Below are 21721 nucleotides of genomic sequence, written 5' to 3'. Positions count from 1 at the left end.
CTTATGGCTAATATCCTAGATCTCCTGGAGTCCCATAGTTCTTTTCCACACATCAGTGCTGAGCAGAACTGCAATCCACACGAAGTTCAAAATATTTGTATTTGAAGCAAAGAGAAAAAAAACAAAATACTTTGTCTCAGTAGAGACTTTATTTAGATTCTTACCCAAAGGGTTACAGTGCCAACAGAGAGGGGTAGGAGGAAGTGGTCTTATTTCTGTCTTTTCACCAACACTATGTTATAATTACAGGTAGGGATTTCCTGTACAGTAAAGGAAGCCAGTGCTTTAAAAACAATCTCCCTCTTCTTTTTATACTAGGTGATGACAGAGCAATAAGTAAGTACTCAGTTGGTTACCACTTCTCTAGAAGTGCTGAATGTAACGTAAGGGTCCTGGGGTCAGTTCTGGGATCTGTCTGCCAGGCCCTCCTTCTGCAATAGGACACAGGAATGTTTAAATGGGGGCATCCCTGGGGGACAGAGTGCACGTCTAACTCTGTGACTGACACAGCAGCAACACACAGTCTCCTAGGCAGTTAAAACTAGCAGTCTGGGCCAAGGAAAATGTTCTCCATATGCCACAGGATTTTTTAGTGGTGGATTGGTTCCAGGCTAAAATAGCCATTTGCTGCTGTTTGGGCCTGAAATGCAAGTAGGTTATCATCAAGGAATCAAAGTAATAATATTTAGTCCATCTGAAATCTAAGATATAACAGTTCAATACGGTTTCAATAGTGCTATGTAAAAGAATAGGCCCACAGTCAGAAAGCCTGTACTTCCTCTGCACAGGTACAGAGGATGGGGTCTTTACTGGATGATGTGAGCTCGTAGTAATTGGGACTGGTGCTGAGGGTCGCAGGTGTAGCACAGCAAGACATTGTTGCTGTCTTTCTATCACTGGGCCTGTTTAGGCCAGGACAAACTGAAGGTTAGTGAGCAGCACTTTGATGCCACTTGTGACTGTTACAACAGAGGTGGCTGGGTTAAGTTTAAAAGTATTTGCATCGCCCTTTTTATAGCGGTCGCGAAAGACATAGATGCTGCCATTACAGCTGGCAATTTTCCAGAGGGATGGTACTGAGCTCCAGGCATCTGGGAGGCACAGCCGGGTGAAGCTATCCAACAGGGGATTGTAGCAGAGCAGCGAATCCCCCTCAGCCACAATGAACACCACATCCTTGTGCACAGCAGCGTGCATGCACCCTGCGAAAGGCAGTACGTATGGCTTCACGTGGCATTTCTCTGTGTTGGTATCATAGCACTGAATGAGCCGAGAGGGCTTGGTGAAGAAGTCTAAGTCATTTTCCTCCCCACCCAGCAGGTAAATGACACCATTAAGGTTCACCCCTGCAGCTCCAGAGACTGCCACTTCCAACTGGCTGGTCTCTGTCCAGACGTTGTCTCGTACTCTGTAATATATGACAGCATTAGAGAGAGTGTCCTGTAGAGTTTTCCCCCCCAGTGAATATATTGCATCCTTGCTTGGCACAGAGACGAGGGTGTGCTGGAGCCGGTCACGGGGCAGAGGAGCACACCATTCCCAATCTATAGTCGCATTGTTGCATTTCCACATGCGCCGTGGAATGGAGCCACCAACGACGTACAGGTCGCTGCCGTGCTTGCAGGCCGCGGTGATCTGGTGACACAGGCTGTTCTGGCCACTCACACTGATGGAGTCATCGTCAGCACAGTGCAGAGAGACAGCGAGGGAATGGGTACGTGATGACTCCTTTCCAATCAGGTAGATGTGAACATTTTCTCCAATCACCTGAGCGAAAGTAGAAGTGTGCCAGCAGAATTAGATCTGTTCATACAAACATCAGTGATGCTCAAGACTGAATTTTTCAGTTTAGGACCCACCTGTGGGCCTGAGGTGTGTAACCTCCTTCCCAAGTCCTGCCACCCCAGAACATTCAGGATTCAGAGCCTCAAGACCTTTTCAAGATACCATTCATATCTGACATAGTGAAATAGCCACAGATGTCACTGGAACTCAAGTGTTCCCGGTTTAGGTAAGGGCCAGTTACATCACTGAAGGAGTACAGTTGTTACAAGCGGAATGTCCAATACAGATTTCTGAACAGTTTATTTGGTAAATGACGTGAAACAAGTTATTTGTAGCACTGCTCCAATCACTAGTGAAACAAGCCTCAGGTTAAATGAAAAAAAAGCTGTCTGTGGGGTTGCTATTTATGACACTGAAAGTATCCTCTCACAAGCACCATGAATTTCAATGACATTTGTGTTTTGTGACTTTCAAGTCAGACTGGTGAGCAGAATACCCTGTCCTGAGAAGTGTGAAACCAAGTAAGTGCCACATCAGCCCCAGAACAAAAGGTCTTTTTATACCTTCAGACTCGATCGCAGAGTCTCCGAAAAGCCTGCACGCTCCTCCTTGTTGAAGTTTATCCAGGTTTCTATAGCAACTGTTGGATTCTGAGAACATGGAACGCCATCTGCAGTTTGGGAACAGAAAGGCGTTTATGATGTCTGGACAAAGGTGTATATACTCAGGAACACCCCTTTCCTGTGGCTGCCTCCCCCCACTCCCACCACAAAACCTACTTTCTAGAGATGAAAAATAGACAGAGGTGTTTATAGATTTTGTCAAGCATGATCAGCACTGCCAGCCAGCCAAATACATTAAATTAATTTGGGTAACTGTAATAAGACAACTACAGATCTTAAGCACTTTGAATGAGTTTCAGCAATCTATTCAGGAATCTATGTCCAAGAGAAATAGGTCAGGAAAGAGAACTTACACGCTATGTGACGATGACAAATACTTTCTTATTTAATCATTTAGGCAAAAAGATTCTGTTACTGAGAATCTCAGCACCTGCCTTTCTTTCTGGCTGGTCCTAGAAACCTGTCTAGCAAAAGTCATCTATAAAATACGTCTGAGCACTGTCGGGCAGCTGACCCTCATGACTGAACATCTGGTGTTGCTGCTATCCTCTTAATATTTGGAAATCCCCAATGAGCTACTAGAGCTTTTCTTAGCTGTGTGACAATAGCAAACACTCCAGAGACTGCATCAGATTTAAGTCTCTTTCAAGACATAACTGGAAGTTTTGGTTAAACCACAAAGTCTTGCATCATCATCAGTACATTACCTAAAAGATTTTAGGTATTTCCTTCCAGTTTGAAAGCCAGCAATTATGCCAGTGTTCATTGAGAAGCTTCCCTATGAAGACTCTGATTTTGTAGTCTGTTCTCATGACAAACTCTGAATTCAATGATGCTGAAGGCACCAGACAAATTCCAATGCTTTTCTCTATAGTGGAAGGGAGCAGAAAAAGTGTGGCACAAAAGCAGGTATTTCAACTCTGTTTAAAAGGATTTGCATAAGCTAACCATCACACGTAGTGATTAAATAGAAAAAAAAACTTTTTGAAATTGGTCCTAGAGCGCAACAGAAGGTAAACTTAATAAATAGCTATTTCATTAAATTAATTTTAATCCTTGCCACTAAAAGTTTCCTCTATTTAATTCCCCATTAACTAAATGAAGATGCAGGAAAGGCAAAAGAAAAGGATTTTTCCTACCAGCAGTAGGGAAGTACTTCAGATTTTAATCCATTTTATGAGCTAAGTTGTGGCAAAAATACTGAGTAATGTGAGTCTTCATATGAAAATAGATAATGCATGGAAAAAATTTATACTGAGCAATTGTTTTAATTTAGGACCACAAATGCTAAAGGCCATAGTACTAAAACTATTTTTTATGTGGAATCCCTAGGAAATTAAATGTGATTGACCTCTACAGTTTTATTTCATGATTTTAGAGGTTTTTAAAATGAACTTGCAACTTACTTTAAAAACTTTAGCTAGATCGTTATCAAAATTATTCTAAGTTTATCCCAGTTTTTGAGCTATTAGTACATTTACTCAATAGGTTTTTGACTGTACATTTCTTTAGATGCAATAGAGATAATTTAATGCAATATCTGTAAAGACTCTCATATGCACAGTATCAATTCTAAAGGCTAGTTTAAGTCTTATGATTAGATTTGCCAGTGTTCCAAAGAAGCCAGTCATGACAGGTTTATTTTTGCAACTGCATATAAAATACATGACACACAAAGTCTAGTTAGTTACTCAGTTACAAAGAGTAATTAAAAGCAAGAAAGAGGCACATTTGGATGTATGAGCTGCTTCTACGTTCTTGCTTCCTCAAGCAATGATACATAACTGCAGAAGAATGGACTTGTGACTGCAGCTTCCTGGAGAGGTAACAAGTACTGACTGTACCTACTAGGGCAGCAGATCTATAAGGATTGGTGGAAACTGGACTAAGTTGTTTATGTGTTGACATGTCCTTCACAACTCTGAGTCACGGCATCCACTACAGGGGAAGGCTATTACCTTTAAAAGAAGGGCAAATACTGTACTACTCAAGATGTTACAATGCCTCTATTTCAGTCGGTTGAGTGCCTAAGTAATCCTAACAATTATATACAATTGTGAATAACACTAAAATAGTCTAAAATATGTGCTCATTCTTAGAGATGTGGAGTTACTGCATTACTATGTTAAATGGTTATGAGCTAAAGGGATAAAAAATACTTTCATCAGATGTGTATTTCTGGTAAGGCTTCTTTGTTTTACTTTTAATGCAAACACAATTACAACAAATTGTTGGAATTGTGTTTAAAAAGATATGTAACACTTCTAACCCGTTGACTAAGGAACTGCTGTGAATTTCTGGCATCCTGTATGTCCCTTTTCTATAGCTTAGATGTTTCATGTCCAGTAACAATAGTTTGGGGCTTTTTCTGATAAAGGTATCCAGAAGATACCTTTATCAGAAGGCAGTTTTGCTCTGCCTTGCTTAGCTAAGTCTTTGAACAGACAGTGATTATGAAAATTTATATCTTTCCATCTATTTCATTCACTACCTGACCAGACTCTGAAAGTCTCTTTCTACATCCACATCCTAGGTAGTTTCAAGTACTCCTTACCTGTAAGGATGTCTGTCAGCAGGCGGAGAGGCAGGTGTAGGAACTCCTCTGTCTCCTGCAGCTGAGACAAATGTGACTTTGCACAGTGTTTGGCAGCTGTGTAGAGCTCCATGTCACTGTGTTGATCTGCCAACCACATGACCTGCAGACAGTTTCTAACCTGCACCGTACGGGCCAGGAAACGGGAGCACTCTTCAAAAAGGGCAGTCAGCTGGTACATGTCTGCTACTTCATAGGTTTCCTGCAACTCCTCTGCCCTCAGCTTTACAGTTCCATGGTAAATATAGTCCACAAGGAGCTGAAAGACACTCTCACTAACATCCTGCAGCTCTATCACCCGGTTGTGGGCCTCCTTTAGGTTGGAAGTGAACATAGAACGAAAAAAGCAGCTCTGAGCTGAGAGGACCAAACGGTGCAGCTGGAATTCTTTGCCTTCCACTGATATTGTAACATCAGCAAAGAGCTCATCCTCCAAGCATAGTTTCATAATACCCTGGGCCACGCGGCCCGAGTGGGAGCGGTCAGTGAAGGTGTAGTTCACAAAGTAGTTTTCTTCTGCAGAGGAGCCTCCAGTCTCTTCTGATGAGTCCATGGTGCTGCACAAATCAGACCTCCCGCAATCTGTAAAATCACAATAATTATACGTCTTTCTCTCACCACTAACAAGATTATGCAGTACTTCAGGGTACAGGGAAAAATCAAACATATTGGTAAGAGTCCAGCATATTTTAGACTTAACATAAATAGACTTAACATAAATAGCCAGAAACTTGTGCATGAGCTTTAGAATCTCAAAGAGCAAATGAGAAGATGACATAATTAAAATTATAATATACACCAAACTTCCAGTACAGTGAACATCACATCCCAGCAGGGCTGGGAGACGTGCATATCTTTTCACCACTCATTTCACTGACACAAAGAAATGCAGCAAGTTATTCAAGTGGAAAGTCCAGCAACTGCCTGAGGAAACTTGCAAAGCCAAAAAAAGCAGCGGCAGCATAGCTGGACTAGATGTGAAAAGGATTACAGCATCATACTAAAAAAGAGCACAGGCAGCAGTTCATATCATCAGGAGGTGTTAATTACTGTCAAAACCCAGTGATGAATCTGTATCAAGATGAACTTGTTTTTACCAAAAAGATGCACAAAGATGTTGGTCTGACATAACCACCAGTCCTTCAAGTCAACCGAATGAGATAACTGATGATTATGCTGTTTGTTAATGTGCCAGTCAACTTCAGCATGCAAAGCAACATTTTAGATGTTATTAGAGACTGCTTCCCACATGGAAAGGGGATTAAAACTTTAAAGAAAACACCTCTTAGCAGGTACCATGGATCTTTGCAGTACAGATCCAGGTAGTCTGTGGGTCAGAAAAGTTTCTGAAACACAGAAGGACTACTACAGCAAGGAGCTCTTTTTTACGTGGCTCTTGACAGCATTAAGAACAGTTGCCTACCTGCATTCACTTTAGACTTATTTTTACAACTGAACTACCAGCCATGATGTCTAATATCAGAATTTTCTTCAATTAATAATGAACATTATTTCAAGAACAATGTTTCACAAAGATGTGATTTTTTTCTACGGCAGATTCATAGTTACTCTTCCATGGTTTATCTTGTCAAACATGCATTTTCTTACAATTACTCTGCTTGAACAGGAGGGCTCCTAAGTTCTTTGTTCAAATTCTGTTCATGGGAAGTAGTGTCTACATCCCTAATTGGCTGGACAAGTCCATCTCATCTCTGGTAATAGCTTGCCTTAATTATACTCTAATCTTGATTTTACAGTAGCTCTGGTCTGTCTGAAAAGTACCTATACATTAGTCTATTAGAGACAGAGGAACTGCAGTCAGCAGAGAACACATCAGTACTATTTTTCCAGCTTTTCGACATATGATCCTGTCCTGCAAATTGGCATCCACTTTGGTTAAAGCTCTTTATCCATACAGTCAAGGTGCTTAGGAACTTCAGCCCATAATGCAGAAGAGACCACAAAGAGCACAGGATATGGACAGATGAACTACTCTGCCCCCTTGGCATGGCAGAATCAGCTGCCCACACTGCCCTGCACAACTCCCAGAGGACTGATGCCAAGACATGAAAGAAATGCCAAGAAGCAGCTAAAGACTAAACAAATCTCACGTCTTCCTTGTAGACACCCAGACAAAGCTCCCCTTTGCACCCACGGTGTCTTGGCTATAAAGAAAGAGGCATGCAGGACAGTTAACTGTCCCATAAAGCCAAATTGTATGCTCCAAGCGTTCCACACGCCTAGCTATCAGTGACAGTGGTTTAACCAATACCTAATACACCCCCTTCACACAATCAGGGAATCGCTTAAGTTGAAAAAATCCTCTGAGACCATCGATGCCAACCTATGGCCGAACACCACCACATCACTTAGACCATGGCACTGAGTGCCACATCCAGTCTGAAACACCTCCAGGGACAGCAACACCACCACCTCCCTGGGCAGTCCATTCCAGTCTCTAATCATCCTTCCTGTGAAGAAATTCTTCCTAATGTCCAGCCTAAACCTCGCCTGCAACTTAAGCCCGTGTTCTCTCGCCCTGTCGCTGGTTGCCTGGGAGAAGAGGCCAACCCCCAGCTGGCTACACCTTCTTTTCAGGCAGTTGGAGAGGGTGATAACGTCAACGTTAAACCTCCTTTTCTCCAGGCTAAACTAACACAGCTCCCTCAGCCGCTTCTCATAAGACCTGTGTTCCAGCTTCCTTCTTTCCTTGCTCCTGACAGAGTCGCGGATGCCACGGCGGCGCCCGGGATCGGAGAATCCCTAAGCACAACTGACAGCGGCCCCGCGGTCCGGGGCGGGGAGAAGGCAGGAAGGGAGGCTGGCCCTCAGAGAAACGCAGCCTCCCAGCAGGGCCGCGCTGACGCTGTGCAAGGCTCAGCGCTGGCTCAGCCCGGGGGCTGCCGGGCTCCGCCGCCCTCCGCGCCCGCACCTCCCGGCGCTCGCTGCTCCGTCCCCGGGCCGGCGGCCGCGCCGCTCCCCCAGCCGCGCCGCGCGGCACCCACCTGCGGCGCCTCCCTTCATGCCGCCGCCCCGGGCTGCCCCAGCGGCTGCTCCCGGCCCTCACCCTGTGCCAGGCGCCGCCAGGCACTCGACGATTCCGCCCACCGACCCGGAGCCGTCCCCGGGAAGCTCTTCGCGCGCTTCCGCCCCCGGGGGAAGCGCGGCGGCGGTGGCGCTTTCCGCTTCCGCCCCGTGCCCTTGCCCGTCCGTGTCCCGGAGGGATGTGGGCGGCGGCGGCGCGGGGCCTGGCGCGGGCCGCACTGCGAGGTGAGGCTCGGGCGCTGTGCCGGGGCTGTGCCGGGGCTGTACCGGGGGCACGGGCCGGGCCGGGCGGGGCGGTTGGCGGCGGTCGATGAGACTTGTCCGTTTCTCTCCGCAGCTGGCGCGGCACCGGCGGCGGCACGGGCCCGGCTGGCGGGGAGCTCCGCCGCGGACACTCGCCGTAAGTGCGGGGCCAGTTTGGGGGCGCGGGGCGGACGGGGCCCGAGGCGTGCGGTTGTGCCGCTGCCGGCCGGCGGGAGGGCATCGAACCGGCCCACGGACGTTCCTGGGCGGTGGAACCGCTTTAGTGAGCCTGTCGGGAGAGGGTTGGTCCGGTCACCCGAAAACCCCAATTGCGCAGAAAAGCAGCTCTGTTGGTAACCGTGCTTGCTGAGGGTTCCCGTGCTTGCTCTGGGTTTCTGTCTGCATCCTCTCCCAGATGCAGGGCCAAGCCTGCTTTTTCTGTGTTAAGCTGTGCCTGGGCACCAGCATCCTAGCCCCTCATCTCCCTGACCCTTAAGGACTTTTGTCGTAACAGTGAAAAAACCCTCCCCAACAACGTGAATTCCGAGAATGTTTTGATTACGAGGGGCTTGCTTCGATGTTGACACATCCAGCAAACCCAGAAAACAAGGCCCTTTCTAGACCCAGGTTGAATGACATGAGTGGTTCGTAAGTTCAGATTGTTCTGTCATCTCTGCTACCCTCTTTTTCATCTGGCTATTTACTTTTCCATCATCTTGTTGAACAATTCATGCTGCTCTTCAGAGTTGACAAAATTTTAGCACTGACATAAATTCCCTTCATTATCAAAGTGTCTAGTTCCACCTTCTGTGTAACACAAGTACGTTGCTATAGCGTAATTTCTGACAAACAGCTAGACTGGTTAAAGGGAGTTACTACTCTTCTTTCTCTAGCTTTTTGTATTCCTTGTCATAATCTTGGAAACTTTATTTTTCTCCTTAGCTACTGTCAGACCAAAAAATGAAGTAGAGCAGAAGCAGCTTTGTGCTTTTGGGGAGTATGTGGCTGAGATTCTGCCCAAGTATATCCAGCAAGTACAGGTAGGTGCTTTTCAAGAAATTGTTCTTGGGGCGGGGCGGGACAGGATCCAGTGAACACACCACTTTTTTGTTACCTGTTCAGAGAAGTTGTTTTGGGAAAGAAAAATGGTCAGAATTCCATGAGAAGTACTGCAATTTTTAAGCCCCTTTATCTGATGCCTTTTTGTGTCTGCTGTGTCTCTTTGTTTGAGTGTTTTGCTGAAGTCAGCATCGCGTTCGGTCCTGTTGGTGTTTGTACTCATGCACTGTTCTGTTTTCATCAGGTGACCTGTTTCAATGAGCTGGAGCTTCTGATCCATCCAGATGGGATCATTCCTGTCCTGACCTTCCTTCGTGATCACACCAATGCCCAGTTCAAATCCTTGGCAGACCTGACTGCTGTTGATGTTCCGTCTCGGCAGTACCGCTTTGAGGTAGGAGCTGCTCACAGCTGCAGTACTTGGAGGGCTTCACAAGTGCTGATGGCTGGGGGTGCTGTTGCAGCTCTGACCACTTTCTTCGGTTCCTGGCAGTGAGAAAAAAGTTTCAAGAGTTGTAGATAGAATTGTTTAAGTCAAAGGCCTCCAGTTGCTGAAGAAGTGGAATATTTTTTTAATTCAATAGTTTTCTTTCAAAAATCAAGGTAGTAGATTCATAGAAATAATAGAAATATAGATCCTATTTTATTCATCTTTTCCAGTCACCAAGGCAGTATCAAACAAGGCTTTAAAATTCCTTATAAACTTTTCGGATCTTCTTTTCAGTCTGCTTGTAGTATGTCATAAACAGCTTTTGTACTAGACTTCATCACCACAGATGTTGGAAGTGTTCCCTGGTGTCCAACTCACTTGCTGAAAATTAAGTGTTCTTTTTCTTAGCTTTCTCCCACTGATAGTAATTGTAAGAGTGATTGATGGCCATTTTCTTTGAGAGACCATTCATTGTCAAGTATTTCCATCCCTCCAGTAGTCTCTCTTTTTAGCATGTGTTTACTTCTTTGTCATCAGTCATGATGTCTAAGCCTCTCATAGCTTTCGTCACACTTCTAAGGACCAAAGTGATAAGCTGTTGGAACCTCAGTTGTAGGAGTGTCCTTTAGTGGCCAGCTCTGAAGTGCTGAACATGATCCTGCTCATAAAGAGTATTTGAAAAAGTCCTTGTGTGGCTTTGCTTAGGCAGTGGTGTACTGCAGGGAGATCAATAAATGCTGCCTGTTCTCTGGTTCAGATTGTGTACAACCTCTTGTCGCTGCGGTTCAATAGCCGGATCCGTGTGAAGACGTACACTGATGAGCTGACACCCGTCGACTCAGCAGTGCCTGTGCACAAGGCAGCAAACTGGTATGAAAGAGAGGTGAGTGCTGGTGTGCTCGGGAACAGTCTTTGTGGAGAGAGGCTGTATTTTCCCAATTTAAGTGATTCCCCAATGCCCTCAGGAAGAAACAGAAGTGTTTCCCTGGCTGCCTTTACAGAGTAGGAGATAAAATGGTGTTTGATTTACTTTTGAACGAATTCCTGCATCAGTTTTGCTGGCACTGTACAAAGCCAAGCATGTAACTGAAATTTTATGGACATAACACATGCAGGTTTTTGGGTTTTTCTCAAATACAATTCAACTAACTTGTCTTCCTTTCATTTAGGTTTGGGACATGTATGGTGTTTTCTTTGCCAACCACCCTGATCTAAGGCGAATCCTCACAGATTATGGGTTTGAGGGCCATCCATTCCGGAAGGACTTCCCACTCTCTGGTTATGTGGAGGTAGGAGATACAGTCATGTTTAAAGTTACCAGGTCTCTCCAGTGCTCTTTTCTGAGTTCCAGTACAAAGATGTGACTGCTTTACAATCGCTTATCTGTATTCCAGAGGAGTTGCATAAATCTGCATAGAAATTTGAATGATCACACAGAATATCATCCATAATAAGGCAGCCTAAGGCTGGAGAAATGGAACAAATCTTATGTGCTGTATACCAAAGATACTTGACAGGCAGAGGAAGTGTTTCTGCTTTCAGCACGTTTTCTGGAAAGTTAAAGTTTCCACTGCAAAGCTGAGATGTCTGGAAGGATGAACCATTCTTGATCCAATTAGAACTTCACTTTGTTGTGTGTTTGTAGGCCCAGATTATAAAGCTCTGATTAAACTGACTCTTGCTGTTTACCATTTACCTCTGTATGCCAACCACAGGTGAAATGGGAGCATTTGGTATCTGTCTAGTTTCAAATGACTGCCCTGTAGAAGTAGGTGTATTTGGTGCTGTGTTAAGACTGAGTTGAGTCTCAGAAGGAAACAGTGAAGTTCTGCAAAAAAGAGGCCGTTTTAAGAAATGTAGAAATAACAAAATCCTGCAAGCAAGGATAAGGCAGCATCTCCTCAGCTAGAGTTCAGAGATCTGGACTGGTACAGTGAGGCTAAAGCAAGCCAGTCAGAAGTGTCTGGTACTCAGCTGGTATTCCATCCTGGTTGTCTTCTTTTTCTCCCCTTGTTCTGAGTGTTATGCAAAAAATTAGAACAATTAAAACCACACAAATGCCATATTATAAAGATTCATGAGTGTGGTCCTCAGCCATGCAGGCCCAGGACGGGCCATCGTATTTCAGTGACTCAGGAAGAATTTCTTTGTCAAATTTCATATTAAATGTGCTATTGCATGGAACTTGATATGGACTGTTAGGGTGGGTGCTCCTAATTCTGGGTGCTTACTCATGACACCTGAGGGACATGGCAGCAAAGCAAAGAGGAGGGTTTTCTTGGACACTCTGGAGATCTCAGTAGCATCTAGAGAGCTCTTGTTAAGTAATGAGGAGAACTGAAGCTGTGGCAGAGGCCTGTGGGCCTGTGGTTTTCCATGGGTAAGTAGAGTTGTCTGCACAGGGGGTGGTCTGGGTCATTACTGGCTCACTGTGCTCAGCAGACATGGTGCAGGAGCAGGGTGCAGATGACTGGCCTGTGTCCTTTGTGCTGTTCCAGGTGAGGTATGATGATGAAGTCAAACGGGTGGTTGCAGAGCCTGTGGAGCTAGCTCAGGAATTTCGCAAGTTTGATCTGAATAGCCCGTGGGAGGCATTTCCTGCCTATCGTCCAGCTCCAGAACCCCTGAAAATAGAAGCAGGAGCCAAGAAAGAAGATGCCAAATAGCAGCAGAAGGAAGCAGATGTGCAGCACCATCCTTTCTGTTCCAATATAGTATTTATAATAATAAAAATTGATATGAGAAACTTGCCTGTTGTGATCTTGTGAATAATGTTTTCAAGCTAGATGAAAAGCACAAAGCCTGGAATGCAGATTTACAATCCTTATGATCCAACTGGTGCTTTGAATTGTAAAACAGGGGATTTGTCTTTTTGGTTTGCAGATTGAACAGAGTGCAGGCATTGCCTGTGGCCTAGTGTTTCCTGAACACTACTACTACTAGCAGTACTTGCTGGTAAGCAGATAAAAATCAGAACTTGAGCACTCCCTAGAGGCTGCACTGAAACAGCTGTGGAGTTTGGGCAATAGGACAGCAGTTTCTTAGCTCCAGGATGAGTGTTGGGAAGATGCTAGTAATATGGCAAAAAGGCAAAGCCTGTAAATGCTATTAATAGAGTTCCTGTCAGGACAACACAAATGTATGTGGATCCAGACCAAAACAAGGTATGGAAATCTCAATTGTTTCCATGGGAATTAGGTCAGTGCCTTTTCTCCCATGAGAAGGAACTGCAGATAACTTCTGAAGTGACACTCAGTCTGGCTTTTTCTTCACAATCAAGCAGTCTTTTCTCCAGCATCTTCAGAGTGTGTTTTCTTTTTCCTGCAGCCAAAAATGTACCCCTCCCTTGTTTCATAGACAAGAGTCTTTTTTTGTCAGTATTCCAATTATTTTGAGCTGTATGATACAATTGCATTACCACTTTGCTCTTGTGGAAAATCTTTTTCCAAAAAAGCTGGAAGAATGCTGTAGTTCCAGTCCACCCACCACCTGTTTGAATGGGATTACATTACAGCAGTCATCAATTAGTAATGTCCCTTGTCCTTGGTCCAGAAAATGCATAATGCTGTTCTGCACCAGAAAGCTGACAGACTTCATTAAGATCTGAAAACTGTTGTATAAGAGATTTTATGAAATAATTCCCAAACAGTTTGTAGAGATTCCCTGAATTGATACTTAAGCTTTTAAATTGCAAAAGCACTAATTAAAATAGGGGTTTGGGGGAGGTGAGGGTATGGGATGGAGGAAGGGATACAACAATAGTAAATTCAATTAGGATAAAAACCCTACTTGCTGCAGCTAGAATGAGATCTCTTTTCAAGAATAAACTGTATTCTAAGAATTGAGTTTCATATTTGTTTCTGCCCCAGCCTTGTAAGCATGGGCTGGTTAATTTTTTTTTAATTTATTTTTAAAATTTTGTTTTAGCTGCTGTGGCCAGCGGTGTTTGGGATGTGTCTCAACAGTGTTCCTGTTATTTATTTTAACACTGTTAAAATAAATAGCATTTGCCACTCACCTTAAAATTTACAGCTCTACATGGGAAGGAGAAGTGAACACATCAGCAGAAGTTTGGGGTTTTATACAATTACCTCTCTTTTGGATCTGTCTTCAATTGAGCAGATTAACTAGGAAATGAACTTTAAATTCTTCCTACAAGATGTTCCACAGTTGGTTGTTTTCTTTGCAGTGGCTCTCATAGCATGCTGATGCCTATTGTGTAAGACAAAAGTTCCTGGTACTACTTCTATCACCATGAAAATTCTTTATAAATCACATTTCCTCTCCGTGTTCTTTATCTCTGGTTGCTTGAGACACCACACCAGGACTTATGGTCTATATATTATAAAAATACGTATTTCCCAGTACAATAAGTCAGACTGATGGTAGCAGGAACACTAGGAAATTTGCCTTTTAAAATTAATGTTTGTGCAGAGGGAGAACTTGATCGACATCAAGAAATGTCAGACATGATGCCTGTCAAGTTAGAAAATATGTAAGGTTTGCTCAAGAATGTGTGTACAGGAAAAATAGCCAGCCCTGTGGGATCAGGCATTGGCTCCAGCAGGTCTTCAATATGTGGAATAGTTGCAAGTGGACCTGAATCTCTTCTCATTAGTGAAGCCTGGGAGATCAGGAAGGCTGCATCACCTAGGCTCATTATCCCAGGGCACAAGAGGTTACACAGCCTCACAGAATACTTGTGCACTCCGCTTCCTCCACTGCTCCTGAGCTCCAGAGGCCATTTTGCTCATGGAGCCTGCTCACTCTGGGATTCTTGTGGCTGGTGGACACTTGCTTCGTGTTGGACAAGGCCGTGGTCAACTTGGCCAAGCACAAAGCTGTCTTCCAAATCCTCTGTCCCTGCCTGTTGTGTATTGCCAGCTTCTGTGGGGTTTGTTTGCCTGGGTTGGATTCCCTAATGCAGGAGGATGTGGGACGAGATGTAAGTCAGATGTAGCTGATTTATAGACATACCATACAGAAGAGAGATTTTCTGCTACTGAAGGGACAGATAGACTTTAGATGATGACTCACAGTCACCACACTGAGTTTCTCCAGCTGAGAAGGTCTTGCTGGTGTTTTCCAGAACTCTGGCATTTCTCCCTACAGCCAAGCAAGCAGACTGTCCTGAGGATGCTGACAGTGTCAGGGTGTCCACCTACCTCATGTGCTGTAGGTACAGTGGGATGGGGCCCTCCCTGTCACTTTTACACAGCTCATTACTCCTTCAAGCAGTAGATGCTGATCACAAACTGAAACCAAAGGACAAGAAAAGCATCCTTGTAAGGACTGGCAGCACCATACCTGGAAAATACCAGTATTACAGAGGTTCTGTCTGGTTACAGTCAGTGCTTCACTCCTGCTTCCCTCAAGGTTTTCTTACTTTTTCCACTCCAGTAATCCAAACATCACCTTTTCTGTGAGCCACGTATGTCCTTCTTCATTCCCCTCTTTCTTCAATCTTCTTCCCTCCCTGAGCGTCTGCCAGACAGCCCCAGGCTGGGGAGCAATCTCCCCAAGTTCTGGGTGAGATGATGGAAGCAAGTGATTTCTTCAATTCTATGAGCAGAATTTCCCTTTTGTGAATGTGCTATCTCCCTGAAGTCCTACTTCAAAGAAACTTCCCTCTTAAAGAGGCTCTTCTGGTGCAACACTTTGTGCCCCAATCAGCATCCAACCAGTTCCTGCAGCTTTTGACCCCTCTTCTCTTGTTCTCATTTCCCATGTTCCTGCTTCAGGAGGTCATGGTGAAAAAGAAGAAACCAATCAAGTTGTCCCTGCATAAACCTGGCTTGTGACGTTTTGAAACTGCTCCAACAACAGACGGTATGGCCAGGGGAGTGCAGAGTGGCAGGGCTGTGCTCAGCTGTGAGTACCTGGCAAGGACAAAATCCTTCAGGAGGAGCAGGTGCACTGCCTAACATTGCAGTCATACATGCAGGGACTTTGTGCAGCTGTCAGAAACTCAGCCTTGTTTCTGTGCAAGTATTGCTGCTGTACAAACAGCTAAGGAATATGTTTATCACTCTGAAATTGTCTTTCTTTGCAGGATAGTGAAGTAATTCTACAAAATTCCCCTAGTTCAAAGCAGCACCCACACTGATACTTGTCCCTTATCTGCCACTATGTCAGTCACCTGAGCACAGCCCCCAAGCCTCCTCTCTCTCCCTTCCACCAATGTGGCTGTCCTCCTCCAGGCACTTCAGCTGCAAGCTGTTCCTAGGAAATTCTCCAATTCACAAAATCGTGTGCAGCTCCCACAGATGTTGGCCAAAATCCTGTTGGGCAATCCTCTTCATGTCATGTGCTGCAAGTTAAAGGGTGGCTGTTTCATGGCCCGCAAAACACAGGGGTTTTTCCATAGTGGCTTCTAGACAAAGTCATGTGTACCCTGTGGCCTAAAAGGGACTCTGGCACAAAGCAGAAAGCACATCCATCTCACTGCACAGATGGGCTGTAAGTGTCTGCCTCTTGGGTAGCTTGTGATGCAGTTTAATAAAAGAAGAAAGGAACACAAGTGAAGAGTAAGCAGTGGAAAGTAATGAAAAACAAAAGCAGTGCAGTGTGACCTGAAGATACCTAAGCCTATGACAGAAAGCACAGGTCTTGCTTTGAATCCAAACTGAGGGGAAGAGTGGCTTTGGATATTGTGGGCCCCTCTGTGGCTCTTCCATTATGTGCAGGAGGTAGTACCAAGCAGAACATCATCCCAGCCCTCAGTACACTATCTGGTGACAGTATGTCCTGACTGATGTCCGGTAACTTGCTGAGCAAGAGATGCATTTCAGCTTCACCTTCTCTCTTTTCTTGGCAGAATTCTTTCTCCCTTTAACCTGAGAGAGAGGGTATTAGTCCTCATTTATACATATTACTGCATATTTGTATAACCCTGGCTTTACATTCTGTGCCATACAGAATAGAAATACAGAACAGTTTGACTGGGGACTTGGCACTAATAAATATGTAAAGGTGTGTAGAGAACAGATACCTGCTGTAAAGTGAATCAAATGAAGTTTTGTCTGTGTCATTTAGAACATCTAAGGCAGACTGTGCTCACTGTAACCCACAAGTCCACTCACAGGAGAGGATGATAGGGTGCTAAAGCCTGAGCCACTTTGATACTTGGTGTTTGTTAGGTCACTGTACTGAGTTCTCCCTCCAGGGGTTTGATACAGAACTGAAACCAGAGACATTTCTTCTGCCTGTTTGTATGTTTTGGCTTCTATTGCCCTTCCGTGAATCTGCAGTCTGCTAGCTTTATCTGTTTGTGACATTCCAGGATTGTTTTCAGATTTTCTTTTTTTCAGGAAAAAGGAAAACTGAAATGTGACAGAGGCACTGTGTAGAGATGGAAGGGACTAGGGCGTCCTCACTTCTCAAGAGGAAACCATATATAGTGGAATTTCTTGCAATGAAAAGCTTCCTATAATCATTGCAGCAGAAAGTCAATCTTTTAAAGATTTAAGGAAGCTTAAACAATTCTGCCAAAAAAATCACAACAAAGTTTTCCAAGTTTCCAAAATATGACGGAAAATATCCTTCGGGGTCAACAAGTTGAACTGCAAGCCCTTCCCAGGGCTGTGACCAGAAACACAGAAAGATGGGTCCATTCCAAGAGAGGCTGCTGGGATCCGAAGCAGCACGGAAGACGCCCCAGGCGAACTGCTGTGGCTTGGGGCGCGGCACTGTCGCGGAGCGGGTGGCAGCTGCTCAGCAGCGCTGCCATGGCTCAGGCACAGCTCAGCTCCTGGCTGCTCCTGTGTGTGTTTGCTGCATCCCAGAGGCTGACAGGTAGGGAGCACATCTGTTAGCGACACGGCTCCTTGGCTTGGCAAATCTTTGTGCAATGCCCTTTGTGTGATGCTTTGCTGCTCCTTCAAATGTGGATCGAGCCTTCAGGCAGCTGCACTGGCATGGGATAGAGCTGGAGGCCAGCTGGGGGGGTTGGCTGGTGGGGGCACTGCTACCTCCTTGCAGGTTGAAGATCTGCTGCTGTGTTTGGAGACAAGGGGAGGATTTTCTTGGATCTCCACTGAAAAAATAATCTCCTGCAATACTGTTTGTGGGTTTTTTATATGCTTTTTGGGAAACAAAACCCCACCCAACCCTGTTGAGTGATAAAATAAGTAAGGATTTTCCCTTCCCCAGAGGATACTTATGTTATTATTTCAATGCATTATTTGTTATGCTTTGTTAAATTTTTCTCTACTCAAAAATATTTATGAGGCAGTTACTTCTAAAGGCAGTTTGGCACCTATTCAACTAAAGCACTGACTTTGCAGCCAGTCAGACATCTCTCAGGAGAGGGATCTGTGAGCCGAGAACATCGGTTACTAGTGACAGTACCACCAAAGAAATTTTCAGATGATATAATGCTTTCACCTTAGCTAAAAGCCTTGCTGGTACATCTGTGGAGGAGTAGGAAAAAGAAGCTACATCCCAGGTCACATTCCAAAGCAACAGCTGGCTTGGATCACAGAGCCTGCAGCTGTGCAGAGAAAGAAACCTCTGCAGCCTGCAGGCTGGCAGTGCACTTCTCCAGGCAGCTTGTGCATCTCCCTGAAAAGGTCTAATCAAAAATGGAGATTTGGAAGTGTCTTTTGGGAGCAGATATCACACATGTGTAGTACTAAATAATTTTTCTACTTTTTATATGCACCTGCTGACTTTAACTCTGGAGTATTCAATGTAAATCCTCACTCTTTTTTTTTTAATATATACATGAAAAAGCCTTCATCCATTTAAAAATTGTTTTAAAACCCCATAAGTATATTAGAGAGCTTACTATTTTATATGAGCTTTTCCATTTCATGTTTCTTAACCTGAAGGATGAGCCTGTAAGAAGTAGAAGAGGGTCTTGGCTACCTCATGACACTGATAATACAGAGGAGGGAGGGGATGCAGCCTCTCTCTCACAGTCCTGGACCAAGACTGCTTGTGTCTCCTTTTTCATACACTCACAAAAAAAGAAATAAAATAAATGCAGACAGTTAAAGTAAGCATTGGGAAATGAAAATCAAACAATTCTTAGGATTAATGTGACTTTCATCTTCAAAAACTGCCATTCCTCTGGCCTCATGTCCATTCTTCCCAGATTACATGATGTCATGTGTCCCAGCAAGTAATTAGCTGGACATCAAATCAGTCATAATGCATCTGACAAGGTTTCTTTTATCCTCACCCTCTTCCAGCAGCAGAAGCTTAGGGAAGAAGTAGAAAACCAGGATAAGCATCAGTTTGTGTTTCTAGCAGCAGCTTGAGGAGCCTGCCAGCACACATTGTGCAGCATTACTTTCTCCAGCAAAAACTGCTAACCAGCCAAACCCATCGTCTTAAATCCATTCTTGGTGTAAGAGGCATCCTTGCTGCCTGTCAAAGCAGTGCCTTTGCTGCTGTATGCTTTAGCTCTGCTGGCAGCACTAAGGACCGTGATATCCAAAACCTCGCCTCAACCACTGCTGCTTCTCTTAAAAAGCTTGTTTTGCTTATCAAAATCCCGTGGTCAGCATCTGTCATTATTTGGCAAGCTGAGTGGTAGCTCAGGAATGTTGAAGACGTTATTGACAATCAAATGGCAAAAACAGTAAACAGGAAGGTCTTGTGCTACCAAGCTCTGTCTGATGTCTTCCAGATGAACACCCTCACAGCGGCACCAACAGAGCCCGTCGTGGCCCAGAGGACGCTGGCATCATGTTAGAGGTCTCCTGAGCACTGGGGGCCCTGGGCCGAGGCACTGTTCGTGCCCATGCTCCCACCTGCCTGCACGTAAAAACTCACCCGTTCTGTTTGTTCTCATCCCTGACGGGTTTCAGGAGCTCCCGGAGAACGCCTCGGCGATGCCTAATGGCATTTGTGCTCCCTCCCACTGCGGGGTGCAGCCCCGGGCGGCCGTGCCCCACGCCGTGGCCCTCACGGGGTGCCCGCGGTGGCACAAGGGGCCATCCCCGCTGGCTTTGGTGACGGCCCCGCAGGCGGCCAAGCCCCGCCCGATCGGCCGCGCCGGGGAGCTGCTGCAGGCGGCACTGCGGGGGGACAGCAGGGCGGGAGGCAAGAGCTGCACTGGTCCCATGGGGAAACGAGGTGTGGGGCTGCTCAGACACGGGGCCTGGGGCTGGCAGAGAGGGACATGGAGTGGGACCAGGCCGGCCGTGAGGGAGCGGCCGCTTCTGGGCCCGCCCGAGGTTTGCCTGGCAGCGCTGCGGAGCGCTTTGCTCGCAGCGCGTCCGGGAGTGATGGAGTTGTGCTGGGCTTTCCATGACAGCGCGGCTCCTCTCTTCCAGATGCTCTGGGGAAGGCTGGATATTCAGGCCAACGGGACAATCCGGCTGCGGGATGAAGAGCTGGCCTCCCTACGCCCGGCACGGCGCTTCCTGCAGATTTTCGAGGAGGAAGTTCCCAAAACACCAGCAGAGATTGAGCAGCATCTGAGATATTATTCACTGACTGACACTCCCTTGCCTCCGACGGAGTTTGACCGTCTCCTTTTCACCAGTGTTTACAGTGCCTATCAGGTTCGCTCCGTGCAGGGTCTGGATAAAAACCCCTGGATTGGCTTTTTCTCTCAGCTGGTTGATGAAATCTTTCGTGACCTGTGCAAGGGGCTCTGCCCTGCAAATACCACTCTCCTCCAGGCTTCCTGGCCTTGGAAGGAGAAACCTTCACATTTAGCATCCCTGAAACATTTATATCGCTCTAACCTGGCCAGGACCAAGAGAGACACCTAATGAAGGAACCTCCGTAGCAAAGGGCACACCTGGCTTCAGTGGCCTCCTTGGTTATTTTCAATGCTTTCCACAGTGTGCAGGACTTTGAATAAGTATGCCACACCTTTTTGTTCTGCTTTCTGCACAGTGCTGGCACCCTCTCAGGACTTATGCACGAGCTTTTATTTTTAAATGAAAAAAGGACAAAAGCATAAAGAGCATTTCTCCCTTTTCTGATTTTTTGCTAAGTGGGCTGTGCTGAAGGGGCAGTGCTATTTAGATGTCTTATCTATCTTGATCACTGATGCTTAGGAGAGATGGCATGGAAGTATTTTTCCAGGATATTATGCTGGTTCAGCATTATCTTCATTTCAGATAATTCAGTTCACTCTCCTTATATTCTCCCTGTGGTTTCAGACAAATACAAGATCTTCTCTCCAGCAGCAACTAAGCAGGTTTTGTTGTGTTTCATGATATAGGTCACATATCTAATTTCATTTTTGTCTTCATGTGCCATCATATTTTATGTGTCAACAGCAATTTCCCATCTCATGTATTCATTTTCCTTTAAAAGCAGCCTGAAAGTGTATGTATTCCATGAAGCTTTCTGGTATTTGCATATCATATTTACACATACACACAGCTTTGTTTCAGTTATCATTTTGGAATATACTTCCTGAAATCTCATTTAAATTCTGAAGGATCCTGACCTAGTTATTTCTTCAGCAGATTTTGCCTCTCTTCTATAAAGTTTTTTTGTACAGCCATGGCAATTTTTCAAGCCAAACATAATAAATGCATAGTCTCTATCCTCAAAATCAGAAATGTAATTATTTTACAGAAAGACATCATTAACATTTGTCTGTCTTAAACACTGTGTTGTGGAATTAAATAAATGTAATTATCTCCTCAGGAGGGTTTTGATTTTGGTTCTTGTTTCCATCAGATTTCCTGCTACCACTATAGGTACATCAATTTTGAACATTCCTTGCATGTGCTTAGACAATGGGATCCATCATTCCCTTTCTATCAATATAATTTTTCCATGTTTGACAGAAGAGGCATGTACGACCTTCAAAGTGGGAACTGCAGCTTCTGACCTAGTTAATCTTATTCCAAGCCATTGTAGCCCAACAGATGGAGAGGAGAAATAGTAAGGCAGGAACAAGAAGCCTGGAAGCAAGATGCTGCAGACAATGGTTTTAGAGGTCAGTTTAGGGTTATGACAGAAGGAGAT

The 21721-nt window shown here is 45.1% G+C and overlaps 3 protein-coding genes across 5 annotated transcripts; 2 read left to right on the top strand and 1 right to left on the bottom strand.

The window, feature by feature from the left end:
* Nucleotides 1-127: 127 nt before the first annotated feature.
* KBTBD4 (kelch repeat and BTB domain containing 4) lies at nucleotides 128-19575 on the bottom strand. 3 transcript variants are annotated; one of them, XM_066551578.1, is made up of 4 exons: nucleotides 19559-19575; nucleotides 4963-5583; nucleotides 2349-2455; nucleotides 128-1767 (listed from the first exon to the last, which is right to left on the bottom strand). In XM_066551578.1, exons 2-4 carry the CDS (start codon nucleotides 5552-5554, stop codon nucleotides 907-909), a joined length of 1560 nt encoding a protein of 519 aa, XP_066407675.1. In that variant the 5' UTR covers nucleotides 5555-5583; nucleotides 19559-19575; the 3' UTR covers nucleotides 128-906. The 3 variants fall into 3 exon arrangements, with proteins under 3 accessions (XP_066407675.1, XP_066407676.1, XP_066407674.1); XM_066551579.1 differs by lacking the exon at nucleotides 19559-19575 and adding an exon at nucleotides 8069-8164; XM_066551577.1 differs by lacking the exon at nucleotides 19559-19575 and adding an exon at nucleotides 8007-8121.
* Nucleotides 8205-12527, top strand: NDUFS3 (NADH:ubiquinone oxidoreductase core subunit S3). The gene is made up of 7 exons (XM_066551581.1): nucleotides 8205-8271; nucleotides 8384-8446; nucleotides 9232-9329; nucleotides 9593-9742; nucleotides 10536-10661; nucleotides 10948-11067; nucleotides 12277-12527. Exons 1-7 carry the CDS (start codon nucleotides 8226-8228, stop codon nucleotides 12442-12444), a joined length of 771 nt encoding a protein of 256 aa, XP_066407678.1. The 5' UTR covers nucleotides 8205-8225; the 3' UTR covers nucleotides 12445-12527.
* Nucleotides 17491-21399, top strand: FAM180B (family with sequence similarity 180 member B). The gene is made up of 3 exons (XM_066551582.1): nucleotides 17491-17572; nucleotides 19413-19480; nucleotides 20062-21399. Exons 1-3 carry the CDS (start codon nucleotides 17506-17508, stop codon nucleotides 20503-20505), a joined length of 579 nt encoding a protein of 192 aa, XP_066407679.1. The 5' UTR covers nucleotides 17491-17505; the 3' UTR covers nucleotides 20506-21399.
* The last annotated feature ends 322 nt before the right edge of the window (nucleotides 21400-21721 follow it).

Source organism: Molothrus aeneus, chromosome 6 (assembly GCF_037042795.1).
Source record: "Molothrus aeneus isolate 106 chromosome 6, BPBGC_Maene_1.0, whole genome shotgun sequence".
In the NCBI taxonomy this organism is placed as follows: Eukaryota; Metazoa; Chordata; class Aves; order Passeriformes; family Icteridae; genus Molothrus; species Molothrus aeneus.
Note: the sequence above shows the minus strand (reverse complement) of the source record. Positions and strands in the feature narration are given on the sequence as shown.

Excerpts from the sequence above, each read along its gene's own strand:
- FAM180B (XM_066551582.1), top strand. The coding sequence starts at position 17,506 with ATGGCTCAGGCACAGCTCAGCTCCTGGCTGCTCCTGTGTGTGTTTGCT. Across the intron at positions 17,573-19,412 it reads TGCATCCCAGAGGCTGACAG|ATGAACACCCTCACAGCGGC; the intron begins GTAGGGAGCACA and ends GATGTCTTCCAG. Across the intron at positions 19,481-20,061 it reads ACGCTGGCATCATGTTAGAG|ATGCTCTGGGGAAGGCTGGA; the intron begins GTCTCCTGAGCA and ends CCTCTCTTCCAG.
- KBTBD4 (XM_066551577.1), bottom strand. Across the intron at positions 2,456-4,962 it reads GCTGACAGACATCCTTACAG|ATGGCGTTCCATGTTCTCAG; the intron begins GTAAGGAGTACT and ends CCCAAACTGCAG. Across the intron at positions 1,768-2,348 it reads CTCTGCGATCGAGTCTGAAG|GTGATTGGAGAAAATGTTCA; the intron begins GTATAAAAAGAC and ends ACTTTCGCTCAG.
- NDUFS3 (XM_066551581.1), top strand. The coding sequence starts at position 8,226 with ATGTGGGCGGCGGCGGCGCGGGGCCTGGCGCGGGCCGCACTGCGAG. Across the intron at positions 8,272-8,383 it reads GGCGCGGGCCGCACTGCGAG|CTGGCGCGGCACCGGCGGCG; the intron begins GTGAGGCTCGGG and ends TTCTCTCCGCAG. Across the intron at positions 10,662-10,947 it reads CAAACTGGTATGAAAGAGAG|GTTTGGGACATGTATGGTGT; the intron begins GTGAGTGCTGGT and ends CCTTTCATTTAG.